A 21173-nucleotide genomic window follows, 5' to 3' on the forward strand; every position below is an offset into this window, starting at 1 on the left:
GGGGGGGGGGGGCGGGGCCGTTAGGGCGGGGCGGGGGGCGGAGGCGCCGCCGCCGCTGGAGCGGAGCCCGGGGGCGGGAGGAAGAGGAGGGGGGGGGAGCGGCGGCGGCGGCGAGAGGAGGAGGAGGAGGAGGAGGAGGAGGAGGAGGAGGGAAGAGGCAGCAGCAGCAGTAGCAGTAGCAGTAGCAGCATGGCGGCCGGGCGCGAGCGGCTGAGCGCGCCGCCGCCGCCTCCTCCGCCTCCTCCCGCCGCCGCCGCCGCCGCCGCCGCTCCTCCCGAGCCGGAGCCCGCGGGCCCGCTGCCCAAATAGCCGCCCTGCCCGGTCCTGCCCCGCCCGGAGAGAGCCCGGCCATGGAGCTCGCCAAGCCGGCCTTCCCCGCGCTGCCGCAGGCCAAAGAGGACTCTGAGGTGAGCGGCGAGGGGCCGGGGGTGTGTGTGAGGGGGAACCCCGCTGCCGGGGGCCGCCGCTCCGGCCCCCGCCTGAGGGGAGAGCTCGTCGGCCTTGTGCCCCCCCCCGGGCTCCCCACGCTCCCGTTCCCCCACTCCCGGCGCAGGCCTCTCTGCCCGCCCCCGCGGGTCCCCCGCCCCGGGCCGCAGGGCTCTGTGTCACCCCCCTTGGGACCACCGACCCCATCCTCCGGTCCTTCCCTTCGCCCACCGCTCCCCGCCGTCTCCGCTGCCCTCACAGACCCCCTTCCCTCCCGCATCGCCCCTCCTGGCTCCCCCCCCGGCCTTTCCCGCCTCGGGGCTGGCAGCCAGCCCTGCCTGCTGAGGAGAGGGGTCCCTGCTTTCACAGAACGCACCCCCCCCCCCCCCCCTCGGCTTTTCCCCGCGGATAGCGGCCCCCCGCTCGGCTTGCTGACCCTGGTGTCCCCTCTTCTGTGCTTCAGCGGGTCGCAGCCTGCCTGTTAGCCGCTTTTTGGCTTTCCGCTGCCTGTTCACTTCTCCCTTTGTATGGTCACCACTCCTGTCCTCCATCTGCTAGCTGGCTGCCTGCTTGCCCCTTTTTTTGTAGATGGAGAAAGGTAACGAGCTGCTAGCAGCGAGTACCTGCGTGTCCCCTTCCAAACAGTAACTCTTAGATACTCAAGAAACAATTTGGCGCACTGGTGAGTCTCCTGGGGAGGCGTTTTTACGGTTTGCCAAGGCTTCTCTGCAAACTAAGACAGGTGGCAATATCTGCTAAGACTAAACTGCACCCTGCGTGGTGTCAGAGGAGCCGGGTCAGCGTGGTGTCTGATTTCTGAGCTTGGCTTAGGTTCTCGCTTCTGACCCTGGATACTGGTGGGGTGTTTTCATGTGTCACAAGCAGCCCTAAGTGTCCCGCTTTGATAGAGTCAGATATTTAATGCAAAATGTCACAGTGTTTGTGTGGGAAGTTGATAGTATCTGAGCTCTTCAGAGGTGTATAGATCGCTGCATATTTCATAACATCAGCATTTATTTCTGTTTTAATGGAGTTATTATTGAATGCTGTTATTGTGGTAAGTTATCTGAAGTATGGAAGTTACACTGTTTTTTACTTTTCTGTTTTTGTTGTCAAGATTTACTGCCCTCTTCACTTCAGGGCTATGGAGGTGTTTACAAGTCATCTTAGTTGTTTTCAGAAAGCTGTTATCAGTTTGTATCTGAACACAAATTATGTATCACCCTGTGAGGTTTATAGTTTCTTTGTTTTTAAATATCTTTTCTTTTTGGAGAAACCAATCATACTATCTACAGTCACTTCTGAAAATAGCTAAGTAAATTAGCCTGGATGGGTTTTTGAACCTGTTTATAACTAGAATGGCTAAAACAGCGTGTGCAGTTAAAATAGTTTTAAAAACAGAGGTCGCTGCCAGTCTAACAACTCTTAGCTGATAAAAACTGAAATTATAATATAGTGTCCTTCAGAGTAGATTTTATTTTTTTGCTTTTTTTCATGCTCTATCTCTCAATAGTATAATATGTAGAATGTTAGAACACGTTACAAGACCATAGCAGAGAATTTCAAGGACTGTTTTTAAAAACTGTAAGTTAATTCTTTTCCAACACCTTACATTTGTGTCTGACTTGATCTAACTACACTATAGTTGGAGTATTTGGGGGAAGACAAAAAAGTTAAAGCCAGTGTGAGAATGTCAAGAATTCTTGTGGAGCTAACTTGTTAAGCAAAGCATAAGAGACTTCAGCCTTGGGCATTCAGCCCAATCCTTAGGAAGATGCTTTGGAAAAGCAAACTAAACTAAAATCATTCTGCCCACAAAATGTAGTTATTTGTAGAAAGCTGAAGATCATCTCTTGTGTATTGCAGTGAGGAGGTTCTTTAGTGAGGAGTACTCTCTAATATTATTTCAGGAAGTTGGTTATGTATGGTTTAATGCTGTCGGCAAATTATTGGAGGTCACGAGGGGGAGAGGGGACGAAAGAGAATTTGGGGAATCCCTGGTTTACTTCCTGATGTAGGCCGCTCAGGAGTAAGCGCAACTTTGTGGTCATTTTAAGGCAATCTAACTGCTACCCACCAGCCATCTTTTCCCCGCTGACACTAGTAACCGTGTGACAGCTTAAAAAATAACAATAATACAAAAAAAAAAAAGCCAAATTGGTGAGCTGATCTGGTTGATTGCACAGCTTCACACTCCCTATTGGCCCAAGGAAAAGTCAGAGAGTGGGCAAGGCTGCCTGTTGAGGGGTGACGGCAGCTTGGGGTTGGATTGACTTAGGCAGACTGCAGAAATGTACTCTAGATATATAAGTAGGTTTTCTGGCCTGTAGATTGATTGCGATGTCCCTAATCCATATGTAGTATTACAAATTGTTGGATTTTTAAACTGCTTGGCTATTGGTACTTTTTGGAGCATGTGAAATGCCATGTTAAGAAGCACTGGGGGTATTTACCTGCTGGAGAGAGTCGTGCTGCCTTTGTGTTCCCAACCTGATACCCTCTCAGCAGCTGACGGACCAGAAGTTTGTTCTAAGTACCCTTAGTGATACTTTTTCTTTCTGCAGTTTATGTGTACTTAAAGCTCATTCCTGTGGTGTAACCCTGTTTGTTACAGGTCAAGCACAGACAGGTATTCGCCAGCGTCTGCCACGCTTCGGTACAAGCGTGTGTCAGTGCTGGCTCGCTGCGCTTGTTCTAGTCCACTCTTGCGCGCTGGCTGCAGTCTGGGTGAATTGTCCAGTTCTGCAGGGTGAGCTGATGGAGTCTGGGATAAACCAGGTTCCGTCTTTCACCGGTGAGTCCATCACAGTTAAAAGCTGAACTCCTTTTTACAGGCCCTTATGCCATCTGAGTATGTTCTACTTTTACTTTTTGTCTATTCAGCACGTAACTTGCCATTCTTTCAAAGTTTTTCTGGTATACACCATGAATGTCTGTAAAGTGTACGTTGTTCTTTTACAGATTGGAGATACCAGATATGTCAAAGTCGTATGTATAATAGTGATCGTACATTTCTAAGCTTAGATTTATATGTCTTTTTCTAAAACAGGCACATTTTCCAAGATGAGGTCTCAAGCTTCCTCAAATTTGAGAAGTGCTGGGTTTTTTTTTTTTCCTCCAGTCCAAACATGTATGGCTAAGGACTCGTTAAAAGAGGCTCAGGCTAATAACAGTTGGTGCATGCTGGCGTATTAGTACTAGAGACACTTCAGCATTTTTGGAAAGATGCTAAATAAGGACTGGAATAATTCAAATAATTGATTGGAGATTATTTTCCTATTAAATTTTAAACAAAGTAAAAAGATTAGTGCTAGGATGTGTAATGGGAACACAGCAATAATTACCAGTTCATTTCTTTGTTAAAACATTACCATATTTGCTTGCAAGCAGGCTGAGTAAACTGGTATTCATGATGTGTTTAGAGTTTTTTTAGGACTCTCCATGGTTTTTGTAATGGAATTATCAGCTTATTGACTAAGCATTCATATTTGCCTTTTTATTATGCATAAAAATCGAGCTCTTTAGCACATGATTTTTTGGAAGAAATTGACATTTCTCAACAGCTATATTTAGTCTAAAATATTAATATATTTTTGACTGCTTTTTTTTAAACTATGCAGTAGTGCAGTACATCTAAAGGTGGAACAAATCTCTTAAACTTTTTTGCTCTTACTTTTGATAGGAAACCCAAACAACCCCCTTAAACATAGTGATTCCCTTCCTCTGCAGACTCTTTAAAATAAGTAGGAAGCCTGTATTGTGATATTTCTTTTACCTGCCCACAGAACAGAGCAAAAGAAACTTAAAACAAATGCTGTGTTATACTGGGAAATGTAAATCAGGTGACAGATTTTGATCATAACTCTGTAGGATACTATCAGACTACTTTGCATATAGCCGAAGTGCACTGTGGCAGCTGAAGTTGAGCAGTCTTGTCAGTCGTGATTAGCTTATGCCTTGCATCCGTGGGAAGCCTGTTGAAGTGCACAGGCATCCCCACAGACGTGAAGGTGGCTCACAACTGGAGCAGTTGGTAGAACTGGGGACTTAAATCATGTTTTCTGTTATCTCAATGAGGATTGTAGAGAGACCTGTACAGTCCTTGGATGTCACAATATAGCCAGACTCAATAGGCTGTAGTTAAAAACAAAACAAAACAAAAACACCAAACAACAACCAACCAAACAAAAAACCCACAAACCCCAAAACACCCTAAAAAAACACACCAAGGGGCATGAAAAAGAACATACTTGCACCATTATAAACAATTCTAATAATGTGAATACAATTTTTCCTTTACCTCTAAAACTTTTTTCATTAGTGTTCATTCTACAGATTCTTTGTTAAAAAAAGTGAATCATCACAACCTTTTATTGTAGTGGGTAGAAATGCCGTGGGGTGAATGCAAGAGAGATACTACTAGGAAAAAAAAAATCAGTTGAGTCTCAGCTTCTATGCAGGTCTAATTAAAAATAAAATACAAACAGGGTGGCAGTCCTGCCGCTTGGCTATGTGTTTTGTATAAGCTGGAGAATTCTGCCTCCACTGCTTTTTCATGCTTTATTAAAAGCCAGTGCTGATGATCCTGTGTGCTCATTGGTATTTAACAAGCTAGTATCTTTTGGACCAATGTTACAGAATGGAACAACTAAGAAACATTTGTTTCTTATCTATATGATGTTTCTACTTTCCATGCAGTTGCCTTAGTCTACATTTTATCCTTTTCCATGGCTTGTGCTTCTCTGCTAAAATAACCTTTATTTTCCTGTTGCATGCTTCTTCCTTCCTCTGTGTGCTCTGTCCTTCCCGCCTGCTGTTGTTTTTCCTTCCCACCTTCCTGTTTTTGTATTTCTTTATAATTTCCAAAGCATCTGCATGATGAGGACTTCCCATTGTCTGAGCACTCTTTGCAAGTACCCAGAAAATGCTGTTAAACGCTGCTTCCCAGCCTGTGTTTACCAGTGTTGAGACAGACTGAAGTGGGATCTGTGACCGAGGGGGGGAACTTGCCATTACAGCAAAGCCTATCTAATAGCTGGCTTTGCTAAAAAGTGGCTTTATGCGTCCTGCCAACCGTCCAGTGTTGTCACTGTTTTTGTCCCAATGATTATCTGACCTGTGGTGACCTGGAGCAGGGTGCTTGCTTGGTAGACAACCAGCTTTGTTAAAAAAGCTGTTAGTTTGGGGCCATTATAGTTTCCTGAGCGTGGTAACCATAGGATTAAAAAACAGGGCAAGGGTGGGAATTTAACCTCAGACTTTAACCAGCCGCTGCTTTGGGTTAGCAGTACTGTCAGAGCCTTCCTTACCCTTGTTAGTATAGCTCTGTTCTTGTTGGTGGCATGCCCACATCTTGAGTGAACGGAAAGACTGAGTTTAATTTTTTTTGTATTTTATATACTTGCACTAGAGCTTCTACCTGGAAAAAAAAAAAATTAGCCCTGAAATGGTCAGGCAGTTGGACTAAATGATCATTGTAGGTCACTTCCAACTGAAATAATTATTTTATATATACATAAAAATATATATATATATATAAAAATGCTTCTAACAAGTAATAGCCCAAGAACATGACTGAAACTGATGATGCAGCCTTTCATTTCATTCTTGTTTGTAGTTAATTTTGAGGCCCTTAAAGTAGCATGCTTCCCAGTGATGGACATGACAGGTTTCAGTAATATTAAAATATTTTCCTTGAATGTGTTTTCAGTACTTCATTTAATTTGTTTCTTTTCTTATTAAAAGATGGCAAGTGAGTATGCTCTATTACTACTTCAGTACTGAATGATTTCTTTTGACATCTGTTTGTTCCATTTTACAAAGGCCATTGGTGTAACAAGCTATATTTTTGTGCAGGTCTTTAATGATAATGTCCCCCCTCCTTCCCTTTTGTTGGACTGCATCAGCTGGGAGGCTTTTTTCAAAATATTGTCTAAATACTTTCAAAACCAAGATGTGATCTCATTTAGTTGTGTAAATGAGACTTAAAACTGGCTCAGAATTAAGCATAAAGCGTTTGTACCAAGGTAACCGTTAAGGGACCAGGACTCATCCACAATCCAAGCTGTAGCCTGCTATGGGGGGGGGGAAAGTAGTGTTGGCAGTTAATATAATCATGCCCTCTGACTGTTCTGATATAACACTGTTTAGCTGTAATTTTAATTTCCTATACAGAGCGGTACAAAGTTATAAGCAGATCAGTTGGCCAGAGGAGATGAAGGAATTGAAGCAGGTCGGCAGAATGTGTGGCTGTCACTGCCGTAACAGTTGTCTTCAGCTTTGATTTCACAACTTGTGGAATATCGTTGTACCAGGTTTGGAGGAGAGACTTTTGAGTGTTATAGCTCATCTGAATATTTCACTAGGCAGGGAAACAAATTTAGGCAAGAGAATTCTGACAGCTCCAGATTTTTGAGGTGCACGAAGAATGATAAGTCATACACAAGTCTTGCTGTGATGAATCACAATGGAAAGAGAAAGCTGTACAGGGAGGTAAGCGATGCTGTTAATTAACAACAAAAGAGCTGTCTGAATGTTGGAAAAAGGTCAGAAGCCTGGAGTGATCAGGAGGGTTTTACTGGGAGTTGCATGCAGCTTTTCAAAAGGACTTGAGTAATGGTCTTGAAAGCAGGGAGAGTCGTTGCAGGTGGTGGCTGATGCCCAGTGATGCTAAGCAGATCCAGGGCAGCAGCTAAGATCTAGAAAAGATACTTCTTGGTGTTGGATTCTTCTTTAAACTACTGATCTGATTTATTTTACTGGTGTTTTATTTCAGGACCTTTGAGAGCTTCTTCCTTCATCTGGGGCAGCCTGTGGTTTTCAGGATCTGCTAATTATAAGGCAGCAGGAGTTTAACCATAATAATGAAAGTGCAGCACTGTGGATTGCCTGTCAACCAAAGCTGAGCTTCAGCAAAGACCGACTAGGATATACCTTTTATATGTGAAAATTAGAAAGGTCTGCAGACTTAAACTGTTGGTCAGGGACCAGCTAAGTGATGTCATGCATATCCATTTCCCTACATTCCTTCTGGTGAGGCATACGCAGATTGCATAAGGTATAAGGTACATTGTGGTGCTGTGTTTAAAAATGACAGCCTTTGCTTTTGTTCAGGTCTTGAGCATAGACAAGTCTCAGTGTCAGGGCTTTTAAACTAATTAAAAAATTCATAATATGAATTTTATATTAAGTCCTAACCAAGGTCACTCTTTCAGGAAGAAGTCTGCATATATATGCATTTGCACGTGTCAGTGTAGGCTGTTGGGTTTTTTTGCCATTAAACCGTTCCTGTAAAGAAGAGCAGGTATAGCTATGGCAGAATATTGACAAAATAACCATAACTGTTGACAGAGTAACTCTTGATGTAATTTGGATATTGGGTACCAAGAAGCTCTTTGTGGTGTAGAGAAGTCTTGCCTATTCATAAATACCTTCAATTTATTTCAGCTAGAGATTGGCTGTAGATGGGGAAGGGAAGGCTTTGAAATGTGCTTTATTCCCTTTTTCTCTTGCGAGTCACTCCATTCTGGGCAGTAGCTGAAGTGCTTTAGATAGTCCCTGACGTTTCATTTGTGCAAATACAAAGTACAGCAGGTATGTGCCATGAACGCCCTCAGCAAAACAGCTGAGGTGTCTTTTAAACTTTATCTGTCAGTGAATCACAGTCTAGTTTGGGAAGATCTGTCAGAGGTGTGTTGCTCCTCTTTAAAACTTCGGCGTTGTGGGGGTTGTTTTTTGCATGCCTTCTCTTTACTTTTGTGTCTCGCGAGTACTGAAGACCACGTCTTCCAGTGAGTCGTTGCTCATTCTCTAGAAGCTACCAAATACTTAGCAGCAAGGAGTGCTGTTACTCTATCTAGCTCTGGCATCATCAGTTGTTTTCGTAGCAAAATTCTTGTATTTGGTCCAATAATTTTGTTATTTGTCTGCTGGGTGCTTCAGACAGTGTGGAGAACATGGTTGATGAATTCCTTAAAATGACACCTCTGCTTGGGATCAGTCTACATTAATAGATTTTTTTTTTACATAATTTTGCATAATGTTTAAATAGTCTTGCATTGTTAGTTTTAAAAGCCTTGAAGGGCTGTCAGGAAATCACCAGAATAACACTTTCAGTAGTTCGTGTACGTATATAAAGAAAACATTTAATCTGAGACATCGTCTTTCAGATATTTATTTTATAGAGTAAATCCCATTGGAAACTGTACCTTTCTGCGTCTTGAAGAACACTGAAGACTAATGTCTGGAGCCAGTACTGACATTTTGTTCTTGTTCAGAACATCTGTGGCATCTGCTGTCTTCTGGGTTTTGGTTTCCTTTGGACTATATATTGCTAAATTCTTGCCTACTTATTTTGCACAGTTTACAGCTGTTGGGACTAACACAATTTCCTGCCTCTAATGCATTTGAAAGGAGTATTTGTAATGTATTGTTAAATCCTCTTGACCAAAGTAGTGATGAATTTGTGTTTTCATTATGCTCTAGACGAAGACTTTTAAATTCTGCAAGTATATAAATAGAGTAATAAACCCACTTAAGCACTTGCATACTCCTGGAGTGAAGCCTTTCAGAGTTTATTTCTCGTAAGATGTTTTTTATGCTTAGACAAAACTGGTGTTTTCTTTTGGGTGAATGAATTATGCTTTCGTATGTACAGTGAGACAATGGGATTATGCTAAAACACTCTTAGGTCAAGCTTCAAAGGATACAGTTCTGTAAATATCCTTTTGTGTCATAATTTCTACTTTCTACTACCAGGAGGTTTTATTATTATAGCTGGAACGTACAGAAGTAACTTAGCTTGCCTCTCTGTGTCTTTAGCAAAGACCGTTTCAGTTTATTTTATTTCCCTGTTTGTACTACCATTTCAGGTAGTATTCAAAGAATTGTTTTGAGTGGCTTAATGTTTGTTTGCTTTCTCAGAAATGCTGTCCCAGATTCAATTCAAGTGGTTTCTAGAATAACTTTACTGATACTAAAATCCTTTCTAATTCCCCTGCCAAGACCTAGCAAAAACCTCACCGTGTAACTGTGTGTGTGACAGGGGGAAGCACTGGATTTTTCTTGTGTGCCTTAATAAAAAGGGAGTTAATGTGAAATTGATGCTACCAGTACAACTGCGGGTGCTAAGGTGGGCAATAAAGCAGTTTAAGGACCTGGATCTTTCTTGATGTGATCCTGATCTCACTTCAGAAGCTGAATATTTAGAGTTTAACTTTCTCATAGTTTGAGGAGATTGGATCATCAACAAGAACGACATATGGCAAAGTTTTTTCTTAGCTGCCGGTGTGTGTGTAGCAACCAACAAAGTTATGTAAATAAATGTATGCAGTCTATTTGATTTGATAAGTTTGACTATTTCCTTTTTTCTTTTTTTTTTTTTTCTTTTTTTTTCTTTTTTTTTTCTCCAGCTGGTAACTGTGATCTCAGATACAACTCCTTCATGTGTCAGGGTCAAAGAATGAGTAAGAGCCTGTTAATAGAGGACAGTGGGAGTTGTAAAGAAGGAAAGACAGGAATAGAGTCTGCCTGAGCATTTTTCTGTTCAGCTTTGGCAGTTCTGCGAAATGGAGCAAAGGATGAAAACGTTGATCCTGGCATTTGCTCTGGGCAGTTCTCTGGCATTTGCTCTGGGCAGTTCTGATAGATTGAGTGGATGATAGTAAATAGTCATCTGGGAAAGGGTGGTTCCTGAGCGGTGAACCTTCACAAACTTGGGGGGCTGAGATTTGTGGAAGAGAGCGATATGCTGGCTGTAAGTTAATGTGTCCTTGTGGCTGAACACAAGCATGTGCATTTCCTGAGCAAAGATCCTTCCCAGTGTAAGTGTCTAGGATGGAGAAAGTGGAGATTCACTTTAATGGCTTGCTGTGTTCATGGAGAACATAAGTTTCCAGAATTGTTAAAGCTAAATCATGAATATTCAAAATTAAGTTAGTTTGAATATGCTGGGTGAGGCAGTGTGGATTTTAAGGGAGTTACCTGCTATACTTGTTATCTTCTGTTTTTTCAGTGGTTGTAGGAATGTACCAGTCAAAGGATTTTTTTTTTTTTTTTGCTTCTGTGGCCAGTACAGAATGTTCTAAAGCTTTTGCATTTTTTTTTTTTTTTTTTTTTTTTTTTTTTTTTGATCCCCACTTTAGAGGGAAGTTTCCAAGCAGAAAGCTGAGGTGTGGATGTAGAACACACTAGCTATTCTACACAGGCTTCATCACTGATGTAGAGTACTTGAGGTTTCTTCACATTAGCTTTCAAAATAGCGTTCCTTGCGCTTGGGTGTTACTGGTATCCATGCGGAGAGTTAGCAGTAAGCATAAGCAATGTGCCTGTTGTGTAGCAGGTAGCTTGTACAATCTGCAGAAAATAGATTTTGATTCTTTTACATAAGAGCTCTGTCTGAATTTGTTTTTCCCTTTATGTGCCTATATAATTACTTTCTGTTTTATTTTAAGGATTGGACCTATCCCATGAGGAGAGAGATGCAGGTATGACGTGCTTTCATTTACCATTTGAGTCAAAACCCATGGTGCATTCCGTAAGAAAGTGCCCTATGAAAGAGCTGGTATCACAATCAGTCTTTAGGGGTAAAGTGTCAGGCAACACCATGGGAGAGTTGTGTGAGGATTGCCAATTTAGGGTGCAGCTGTGTTTGGATCTCTGTGTGCAAGTACTTAAAAAAAAAAAAAAAAGTAATTTTGTCCATTTCTTCAGAATCCCCGAAATACAACATTTTTGTCATCTTGAGTGTTTTTAAGAGATGGTTGTTAAAAATGTATTGGAGTTTTGCTTTTTAACTTCATTTTAGCTGGAAGTAAGTGTTCTCAAGTAGGATGGAGAATTAAAGCTTTTCTACCATGGTGCCAGCTGAATTTTTGCACAAGATCTACAGAACCACATGTCTTTATTGGTGGGGAATAAATGGTTAAAAATCGATATTTTCTTACTGCTAGGACAAAGCTAGGAGACTTACCATGTGTGTATCTTTTTCCATGAGAGCTATTTGGAATTAATTACAAGACACAATTACATACAGAGTTAGACTTCCCTTTATTTGATCTGGGGCTGGGTAAGATGCATTAAGCAAACTGAAACTTAGTCCAAATAAAGGACTTGATTCCTGTTCCAAAACAGGATCTCCTGTACAAAGATCATGTTTCTTTTATTTTGCCAAACTTATTTTTTTCCCCTTGTCCTGTTATAAATTACACTTGATAACACATCTCTCACTAATATGTAAATTACTTGTTTCCATGGCCATAGTCTGAGTGGAGTGCAATGTATTATTTCAAATAATTTTGAGTTGGTATTAAATGTTTGTTCTTCTGCCTCCTAGGAAATTTTACCTGGGTTATTTTTAGGCCCATATTCTTCAGCTATGAAAAGCAAGGTATGTTTTTCAGAATAGTGTCTCATAAGGAAGCTTTGCTGTAGTGATTTGCTTTGTAACTGTGGGAATATGTTCAAATGTTGTCTGTATAGGTGTAAATTGGGCTGCAATCCTGAACTGGAACATGGAAGATGCCAGAGTAGAAATAATACGTGGTACATTTGTGGGATGGTCCTTTTAGCCTGCAGGATTAACTGGCTGGGGCTGGTGTTGATGCCTCCCCTCTGCAGAGTGAATCTGAACTACTGCCTGAGGCACATGCAGGGGCAGTTGGCACAAGACTGCATTTTCCATAACAATCTTGTGAGCTAAAGGGTTACTTCAGGAAAAAAATTAAAAAAAAAGAGTCCCGATTAAAATTTTTTTCATGTGGCTTGAACTTCTGCAGTCGTTCATACACATGCATGTGCATTCTCTCTCAAGTCAGCTTTACCTACTCCTTACAGACCAGAGAAAAGTGTGTAAGTTTGAAGTGACTTGCACACTAATTACAGTGAGCATTCATGGGTGAGCTTTTTGTATTAAATCTTAATCTTATAGTTAAGTTTGAATAGATTTTTTTCTTAGAAAAGGGCAAGCCATTTGAGACATGCCCATTACTGATCAGGCAATTTATTTCCTTTGCTGAAGTGTTGCAACATTAATCAGAACTAGGAACATAGGCGGTAAAATAAGGTAAATTGGATCTACAAGAAAGTCAAGCACTGCTAAGACAAAGCTTGTATCTGCAAACTTACATCATAGTTTAAACGATCTGATTTTCAATGGTCTGATTCCAGCAAGAATCCAATGCTAGCTGAAAATTACTACATCATGTAGAGACTTGCTATTCCAGGCAAAGTGAAAGGTGGGCAAACAAGTTCATTTAGTGCTGCCTTTACTGCCTGTTCTTTTTAGCATTGTTAGGAATGCTTTTCCTTGCAGGCCCTGCTGGCTGTGTTTTGTCTTTCTGAAAGACAAAATTTTTCACTCTGTGCTTTGAATATTAGAACACTCGCTCTGATTTTCCTTGAGGACATGATACAGCCCTATTGTGTATTTAAGTAGAGCTTTTCTTTTTACTGCTGTATAACAGATGGATTCTGTCATTTTAAAACTGTTTTTTTTCTTTTCCACAGCTACCTATACTTCAGAAACATGGAATAACCCATGTAATATGCATACGACAAAACATTGAAGCAAATTTTATTAAACCAAACTTCCAACAGTTATTTAGGTGAGAAATTATCATAACATGCAGACCCACAAACAATGAAAGGTCTTAATTTTAAGCAACTTAACTCTGTATTAACAGGATTTTTTGTGTGTGTGTTAGTATTCTTTCAAAATATTTTCACATTGTCAAAACTGTTTGAAAAAATGTGCTAAGGTGTAGAAAGACTCTCAAATCCAAACTGTGAGGTGGATTCACCATGCCAAACTCTAGACATAGGCAAGTCTGCAAGTGAGAAGAACCCATTAGTTTGCAGTAACTGTCTTTGGTTTTAAAGTTGTTACTTCTAAGTACCCGTTGTCCTGCTGATAAAACATTTGAGGTAACTTAATCAGAATATGTGTTGCCTCTGAAAAAGTTGCACAGAGCCCCAGAAATGAGCACTGGCCTCTAATTACGAGCTGATGGGGGGCCTGTGAGTGTGTGGCCATGCTGCTTTCAAACAAAGTGGAGTCACCTGTAGCGCAGGGCTGGTGCGTTTCGGCCAGGGATGTTAGAGAATATCGTTCCTCACTTGCTGCCTCATAAGAACAGCTCCAGGGCTTGCTGGATCGCCCAAGTTCTGGCGCTCGGACCAGAAAGTAAAGCTGGGGGCTCCAGTGTTGCAGTGGGGTTGAATCAGCTGTACCTGTGCCGCTGGCAGCAACTCGGTGTTACTGTGTACTCATAGCAACTGTTTTCATTGTAGGTATTTAGTCCTGGATATTGCAGATAATCCAGTTGAGAATATAATACGATTTTTCCCTATGGTAAGTATTTGTGTGTTAATATGAATGGGCGGGGAACGGAGTTACCCAGCAAGAGTTTTCTGAACTAAAAGATACCAGTTTCAAATTTGGGCTACCCAGCCTGAGGCACCTGGAAAGGCTGTGAACTCTTAAGTGACCTTATTATTGCCACTTTAGTAAGAGTAATTAACTCCTCCTTACAAGTGTAGAAACTGAGGCAGAATTGTAAGACCTGTATCTTCTCATGGTATCAAAAAAAAAAAAAAAAAAAAAAAAAGGAAAAAACCTCATCTCAAAGCAAAGACATCAGGTCATGGGAGAATGCTGGAGAACTTGGCCGGTAGGAAACATTTTTTGAGCCCAAGCATATTTACATTTCTTGTATCAAATACTAAAACAGATGCAACAGAAAATAGTAACTGGTTACTGTAACTAAGCTTTTCAGCATCTTGAAACATGTTTACTGTGGAGGAATTAAAAAAGTAGCTTTAAGTTAAACAGTACTCACTATGTACTGACCTCTGGAAATAGAATAGACCCCTAGTTCTGAGATATGGTTTTGTATCTTTGTTTCAGGTTAGTTTGCAACAGAGCAAAAACATTTTGTTCCTTCCCCGCTCACCCCTCCCTCCACTGCCCCCCCCCAAAAAAAAACAACCAACCAACCAAACAAAACACAAACGAAAAAACCCAACAAACTAAACCCCGAACCAACAAAAACCAAACCACCAAAATGCTTTTCTGGCTTCCCTGCATCTGGCAGAGGAGGTCATGTTTTATGCAGAACAAGGTGACAAATCAGTTGATGGCTTGCAGCTTTTCTGAAGTATAATGCCATTTGATTAAACAACATCCTCTGCAAATCTCAGTTCCTGACATCTTAGTAGCTTTGTGTTGATATATTTTTAAGAGCCTAGACTGAATTTTCCCTACAAGAAATTATTTAGCTTTTGCTTTTCATCTAATCAGCTGTCTCGACCTGGCAGTATTCCACAGACCTCACTGCATCTCATCTCACCTTATAGATTGATTAGACCTATTTTTAGAAGTGAAAATATTATTGGAGAACTTCTAGGAAGACACGGGTGTCAGTAGAGTGGTCCAGGTCATATTGCTGTTGTGTGTGGGTTTTGTTTGTGGGGTTTTTTGATTATTTTTTTTTTTTCTTATAACTGTTAAGCAAAGATGTTTGGAAGTTACTTTTTATTATAGTGGCTTAACATGTGACATAATGATTTTAAAAGGCACACATACTGGATCTTTGTGACCTCACTAGTTTTCCACAGACAATTTTATGGATAGCTAAAAGTACAAAAGAAATCTAAATGTCCAGTTGAAGTGATGTCTAAGTCTGTATAAACAAAGTACCTTATTGTCACTGTATATAAAGAATGATAGAAAAATTCTACCAAATTTAAATGCAAGTAGCAGTAACATCTGAACATCTAAAATAATCTGAAACTTTGAGTCTTGTAATTTTTTTCTTTTTAGACTAAAGAATTTATTGATGGAAGTTTACAAAGTGGAGGTAAAATCATATTAACTTTTTTCCTTCATTTACTAATACATTGTTGTTAAAGCTTTAAAACTAACTTAGTGGTATGTATTAGAGGCTCTTAAATATGAGGTTTTCTTAAGTTTGGGGGTTTATTGTGCTTGACTTGAATTGTATTATACAATTTCAGGGCAAAGTGGTCTTTCCTTTTGCCTCCGACTGGAAAACAAACCTCTTTGTATATCTGTTTTTTTTTTTTTATTTTTTTTCCTGTTTTAAACACAACTGTGTTCTGTGCATGAGGGTTTTTTTGTCCCCTCTCTAAGGTAGGGGCTTAAATCCACATTGTGGTCCTGGAATGCAGATTCTGTTACTCACAGTCCTCAGAGGAGCAGGAATCCATGCTTCTGTATCCCAGGGCAGTAAAGGACTGAGTGTAGTTAGTAATCTAGAGTGAGCCAAGACACGCCTATTATTTTTAGGATGTACCTTGCTACTGTGCAGTTCTTCATAACAAGGAAAAAAACTACATTTCAAAGAATTTTCTTCAGTTTATACAAGTATGGTTGGTTGTTTTTGTTTTTTTGTCTTTGTTTTTTTGTTCTATTTTTTTTCCTTCTCAGGAAAAGTTCTTGTCCATGGAAATGCAGGGATTTCTAGAAGGTAGGAAACTATCCATCCTGCTTATTAATTTTTTTTTTAAAGAATGGAAATATATTTTAATAAATTTTGATTTTGTTTCTTTTCAGTGCTGCCTTAGTTATTGCATACATAATGGAAACATTTGGGGTGAAGTACAGGTAAGAACAGAGCGTGGTCACGTAGTTAACAGCTTGTCTGAAAAGGCTGAAGTGAGAGAATTCCTTAGGACAGAGAATTAGCCTGAGAAGTCTGTAGGTATTAATTTTTCAATTCAAGTGGTGTAAGTGAATAATAATTTTGGAGGGAACTTACAGTTGTGTGTCGATGCATAAGGCAGTTGTTACCTATTGAGATTGAAGACTTTACATGGGGCAGAATATTCCGTTTCACTCCACTGCTGGTTTGTTTACATTCTTTCTTTAAGAAGAGGTAGGTACCTGCTGCTGCTGGAAACAGGCTACCAGCCCAATAGATTGATGCCTGCCTTCAAAACTATAGCAGAGGCCCCAAGGGGCTGCTCCCAGCAGTGTGCTGAAAACAGGCCAGCAGGCTGAAGACTGGAGGTGGGGGTGGGCAAATAGTATCTTGCAATTACCGCTTCCTATTTTGCCCAAACAATTTTGGCTATACAGACCAGTTCTGAGGAGTGTTTAGAGGCTGGGTGTTTCCTAAGAACTGATAATTGGAAGGAAGACTCCTGAAACCACAGAGATTTTTTTGTCTGTTTTCCACTGAAGTATTCTTTCTCCTCTTCTCTTTTTAAGGGATGCATTTACTTATGTTCAAGAAAGAAGATTCTGTATTAATCCTAATGCTGGATTTGTCCATCAACTTCAGGTGACTTTTTTTTTCTGGTCATAACTCAAAATCCATTTAATGAATCATCTTCCTGAAAAACAGCTGTTTCTACTTAGGCTTAACATTTACTGTAAAATCATGCTTCAAATAAATGCCAGATGCTATAGCAGAGCTTGGGAGGAAGATGAGTGGGTACTCTAGTTCATTAGACTTAAGCTTTTGGCAAAGCAAATCCAGGAATGGAGAAGAAATAAGAAGTCTGTTTTGCGCAGTGATTTATTGGCTCTGAAACGGCTTATTTGGTGGCGAAGAAAACTGCAAAGTGAGTGTTGTGGCACGCAGCAGTGAGGCTTCTTGACACTTGCATTTGTAGGTGAAGTTCACAAGTCTGAAACGGCAAACAGCGGGGTTGTGAAGTTGCTTTATCATGTTCCATGGGCTGAATGGTGGGGAAACAGGACAGCATGTTGAAACAGGTTTGCAGTGCCTCTGTTGTTGCTTAGGTGGCTGGCAGCAAGGTGATTGAATAGCTTCTGAGGCTTTTTGGTTTTGTTTTATTTTTTTTTTATTATTTTTAAAGTAACTCCTGCGAGGAGTTCTTTTGTAGCACTGAAAGTGTGACAGGTCACTAGAACGCACCTTCAAGGCTGTATATGATTTGTCCTTGTCACAAATCTCTGAAGCTACTGTATTCAAAGTTTGGTTTGTTTCTACTGTCAGAATTCTGGGAGTAATAATGAGTTCTCTGAACATTCTCACAGCGTTCACGAAACTACTCTCTTCCTCAAAGCCATTTCTTGTCATCCTTTTAAGTTTTCTTTTGCTCTGTCTTCCTGACAGTTTTTTCCATTCACGTCAAAGCAATAAAGAACTCTTTTCCTCTAACATCTCTGCCTTACTATAAGATACTCTTTAGATACTCTTCAGTATCTTTTAGTTCTTTGGTGAACTCTTTGAATTAGTCCTTCTCATCCTTACAGAGCATTATGCCAGATTAATAGCAGTATGCGTTATTAAACTTTTTCAGGAATATGAAGCCATCTATCTAGCAAAATTAACCATCCAGATGGTGTCACCACTGCAGTTGGAGAGATCCCTCTCAGTTCCACCTGGAACCACAGGTCAGAAGCCTCTCCTGTTGTGTGTGGTGCCTCCTGCCCGACCTGGTGTTGTGAGGTGACTTTGGCACTCCCGAAGTAATCCTCCAGCAACAGGGACTCCCGAACTTTTGGGAAGGGGATGGCTGGGGTTGGTGTGCGAGCTACGTTCAGACTGAAGTAGGTGGTACTGAAATACTCTGTTCTCCTGTGGTTGAACTTTCCTGTGGTGGTGTCTGCACTTGCAGACCATACTGGAGAAGGGCCCTGCCTCTCCCTGTCCTTCAAAAAAAACCAAACCCTGACTTCCCTAGAGGAATCAAGAGTGGCAGGTTGAAAGCAGCCGTTGTTCACGACATAATTGCTGCCCTTAAAATCAAGGCAGTTGCTCTGAGAAAAAGTTTTGCTGTGCCTTTAAGGAGGGGATTGGGGCGTGTAAAAAATGTTAACTTGATCATATAGAGGTGTGCCAGTAGCAACCCCTGCTAAAGGTCAGTGGAAATGGAGGTTGGGGAGAGATGTAAAAGGAATGCAAAAAATGGTGGATCCTAGGAAATTTCTATTCCATGTGGAAAAGTGTGAGGGAAGAAGAGTGCTGTCAGCAACTGGCTGTCCAAAAGCTGGATGTCTTCAAAGGGTAGAGTCCCTGCAAGAAGAGAGTAACAACTGCCCTGTAGTCCTACTCACAGCTGCGTGTTGTTAGAGCTGATCTTTTCAAATGTGTCCTCCTTCCTCTGGCTTCTTGCAGGAAGTTTAAAGCGAATGCATGAAGAGGATGAAGAACTTGGAACAATGCAAGTGGCAGCAGCACAGAATGGATGATATCTGAGGGCAAGCACTGTTTGTATTGTGAATTCCTGCCAAGAAAGGTGAAGAAAACTAGGGGAAAAGAATTAATAATGCAAAATGAACACACACATAGCTTCTTTTCAATTACATGTTGCTTTCAGATGTAAATCTGCCTCTGCAACACACTAAGCATCATTTTTAAGATGTTGGACTTCTTGAATGAATAGATGGCACTGATTGTTTTACTCCTTTTTTACACTTTACAGTTTTATTCTAAACCAAGATTTTTGGACTTGCAAAGAGGTATTATTGCAATAATGCACTTTTCATACTTGAAATTTCTTTATTTGTATGATATAAAGTTATTACTTTAAACAAAATGTAAGCGGGGGGGGTTGTTTATAAAGTTATTTGTGTAATTTATAACAAGAGACTTTAGTAAAGAAAAAGTTTGCTAAAACTTCACCTTGTTCTCAGTATATATTATGGTCATGCTTGTAGAAGCGTGCTTTATGAACTGCACTACTGGCAACTGAGCAACAGCAGTGATCTAAACAGTATTAACTCTCTACCTTGTTATAAAACCTCATATACTGAATTATTTTGAGACTGACATTCAGACCCATTTAAGACAAAATACTCTTCTAAAAATCTCACCCTTGTTTTATGCAAGTTAAAGCTTAAGAGAGTACCAATTAATTACTTAAAAGACTGATGTGCTGAATTAATACAGAGGGCAGCTACTGATTTTACACACATCAAGACTGAATTTTTAGCTAGCATCAAAAAGCTGCTTGTTAAATTAGTTAGAGGTTGGTTGAAGTTGAATGAGGCAGTATGGTTCATCTGTCTACTAGAATAGTGCATCTCTGAACTGATACTGAAGGAGTTGTTCCCTTTGTAAGACCACAGTCACATCATTTGAGGTAAAAAATAGGTCGGTGTTTGAAAAGTGAGGTCCAAAGCACTGGCCATAGTAGTATCAAGACCTAAAGGATTCACCTCAGCTCTTCTAAAGCATTAGTCAATTAAGGCCACACACTGATAAGTGCTTTAAAGCTTCAAACTGGGAATTGCAAAGGCAGTTCCTGCAGCTTTAGCTCTTCTCCCTTCTCAGAAGCACCGTGATGACCACGGGTTGTACAAGTACAGTCTCAGTTCTGCTCCTCTGCTTTATTTGCCAGTCTGTTGCATGAAAGACAGGAATGAAGTGGTGGCTCCTTCAGAGCATTGGGGTGGCTGAGCAAATTACAAAGCTGTCAGAAGAACTTGGGTATTTGGGAAATCTGAGCTTGTAATTAGGCTATATTGTAACAGGGAACAGGTGGGCTCCAGAGTTGAATCAATTTATAAAAGTCACTTGGGGATCCGAGCATCCAGCATCTCCCTGTACTCTGATACAGCCAGAGCTGCAGCCTGCGCTGTGGGGGACTCTGAGGGCACATACCTTTGAATCTGAAGGCACAAATTTAAAGCCATTTTTTACCGTGAGGATCTCTTCTGATGCCACCTTTTGCTGGAGGATTGTCCAGCACCTTGTTTACTTTGTAGGAGCCTGTTTACTTTGTAGAAGTTCTGCCTCACTTTGTATATCCAAGGCAAGTTGCCCACGCCTGGGACTTGTTGATCTTTGCTTAGTCACTGATCTCTGCCTTGTCTGGCAGCTCTGGGGAAGGCTTGCTGAGGGGCAGTCCCTCCAGAGCCAGACCGGGCGCTTGGCCTGTGTCAAGGCTCTTACAAGTGGGTAGCAGATTCTGGTTTGGAAACTACTGCCTGGGTTAAAGCAGGCTGCTAGGAGAGAGGTTGGTGACACCTGAGGAGGAAATCCTGGAGGAAGTCAGGGCTTTTTGCTGAGCCAGGCCATGGGGGTGAGGCTTTACAGCCCAATAACCTCTTGTCAGGTGGAATGCAGGGAGGGGTCACGGCTTCAGGGGCGCTGAACCCGCCCTCAGCAGCACTTGCCCTTTGCTGGCTGTTCTCTGCCACCTGTGTCGGTGATGGAGCAGTGTGAATCCTTCAGAAAAAAAAACAAAACAAAACCTTTTAAGAAATGCACGATGAGTTATGAAACTTTCAGCTTGGAAAAAGGAAGTGTTGCTCTTATCCCCTTAAGCCCTACACCGTGTCAGTGCTAAGCTGACCGGCCCAGCGTGCAGTGCTGGCTTTGCAGTTGTAGGGTTTATTTCGTGCTGTTAACTGACTCTCTTTACAGGAATGCTTCTGGGGCTGTTGGGAAATACATTCTGTTTCACCTCCCACCCCACGAGGCTACTGCCTGGCTGCAGTGAGGTTTGGGGATGTCCGTCTGTCTTGCACAGCTCATCAAAGGCTGCCAGCTCCAAGCTTCTGATGAAACAAGGCTGGGAACTAGAACTTCTGCACAAAATTGCTTTCTGTTGCAGCTCCCCGGGGAAGGGGGTAGAGATGAAACACAGATGGAAGAACACTCTTGCTTCATCGAACTATCCCCTGCCAGAGAGGCTTGTTCATGTGTAGTCTGGTTCTGTTCCCTCACCGGGGTCCTGGTGCTTCCCTGGGGAGCCTGCTTCACAAACTAACAAGCTTCATGACTAAATCTTTTCCACCAATCTTACTTTTT

At 41.3% G+C, this 21173-nt stretch overlaps 1 protein-coding gene across 2 annotated transcripts; it reads left to right on the top strand.

Moving 5' to 3' along the window:
* Nucleotides 1–95: 95 nt before the first annotated feature.
* On the top strand, nt 96–19034 carry STYX (serine/threonine/tyrosine interacting protein). 2 transcript variants are annotated; one of them, XM_042799022.1, is made up of 11 exons: nt 96–407; nt 10878–10910; nt 11759–11812; nt 12931–13028; nt 13714–13774; nt 15245–15281; nt 15872–15911; nt 15998–16048; nt 16655–16727; nt 17716–17809; nt 18534–19034. In XM_042799022.1, the coding sequence occupies exons 1-11, from the start codon at nt 351–353 to the stop codon at nt 18605–18607; spliced, it is 672 nt and encodes a 223-aa protein (XP_042654956.1). In that variant the 5' UTR covers nt 96–350; the 3' UTR covers nt 18608–19034. The 2 variants fall into 2 exon arrangements, with proteins under 2 accessions (XP_042654956.1, XP_032865704.2); XM_033009813.2 differs by lacking the exon at nt 96–407 and adding an exon at nt 1013–1108.
* Nucleotides 19035–21173: the final 2139 nt, after the last annotated feature.

The sequence above is a fragment of the Tyto alba genome, unplaced genomic scaffold (assembly GCF_018691265.1).
Source record: "Tyto alba isolate M040663 unplaced genomic scaffold, T.alba_DEE_v4.0 Super-Scaffold_29, whole genome shotgun sequence".
NCBI classification, from domain to species: domain Eukaryota; kingdom Metazoa; phylum Chordata; class Aves; order Strigiformes; family Tytonidae; genus Tyto; species Tyto alba.

What these genes read in the sequence shown, in the direction of transcription:
- STYX (XM_042799022.1), top strand. Translation starts at nt 351, where the DNA reads ATGGAGCTCGCCAAGCCGGCCTTCCCCGCGCTGCCGCAGGCCAAAGAG. An exon ending in AGGCCAAAGAGGACTCTGAG is followed by an intron (nt 408 to 10,877) that starts GTGAGCGGCGAG and finishes TTTTATTTTAAG; the next exon opens with GATTGGACCTATCCCATGAG. An exon ending in AGTTCCACCTGGAACCACAG is followed by an intron (nt 17,810 to 18,533) that starts GTCAGAAGCCTC and finishes GGCTTCTTGCAG; the next exon opens with GAAGTTTAAAGCGAATGCAT.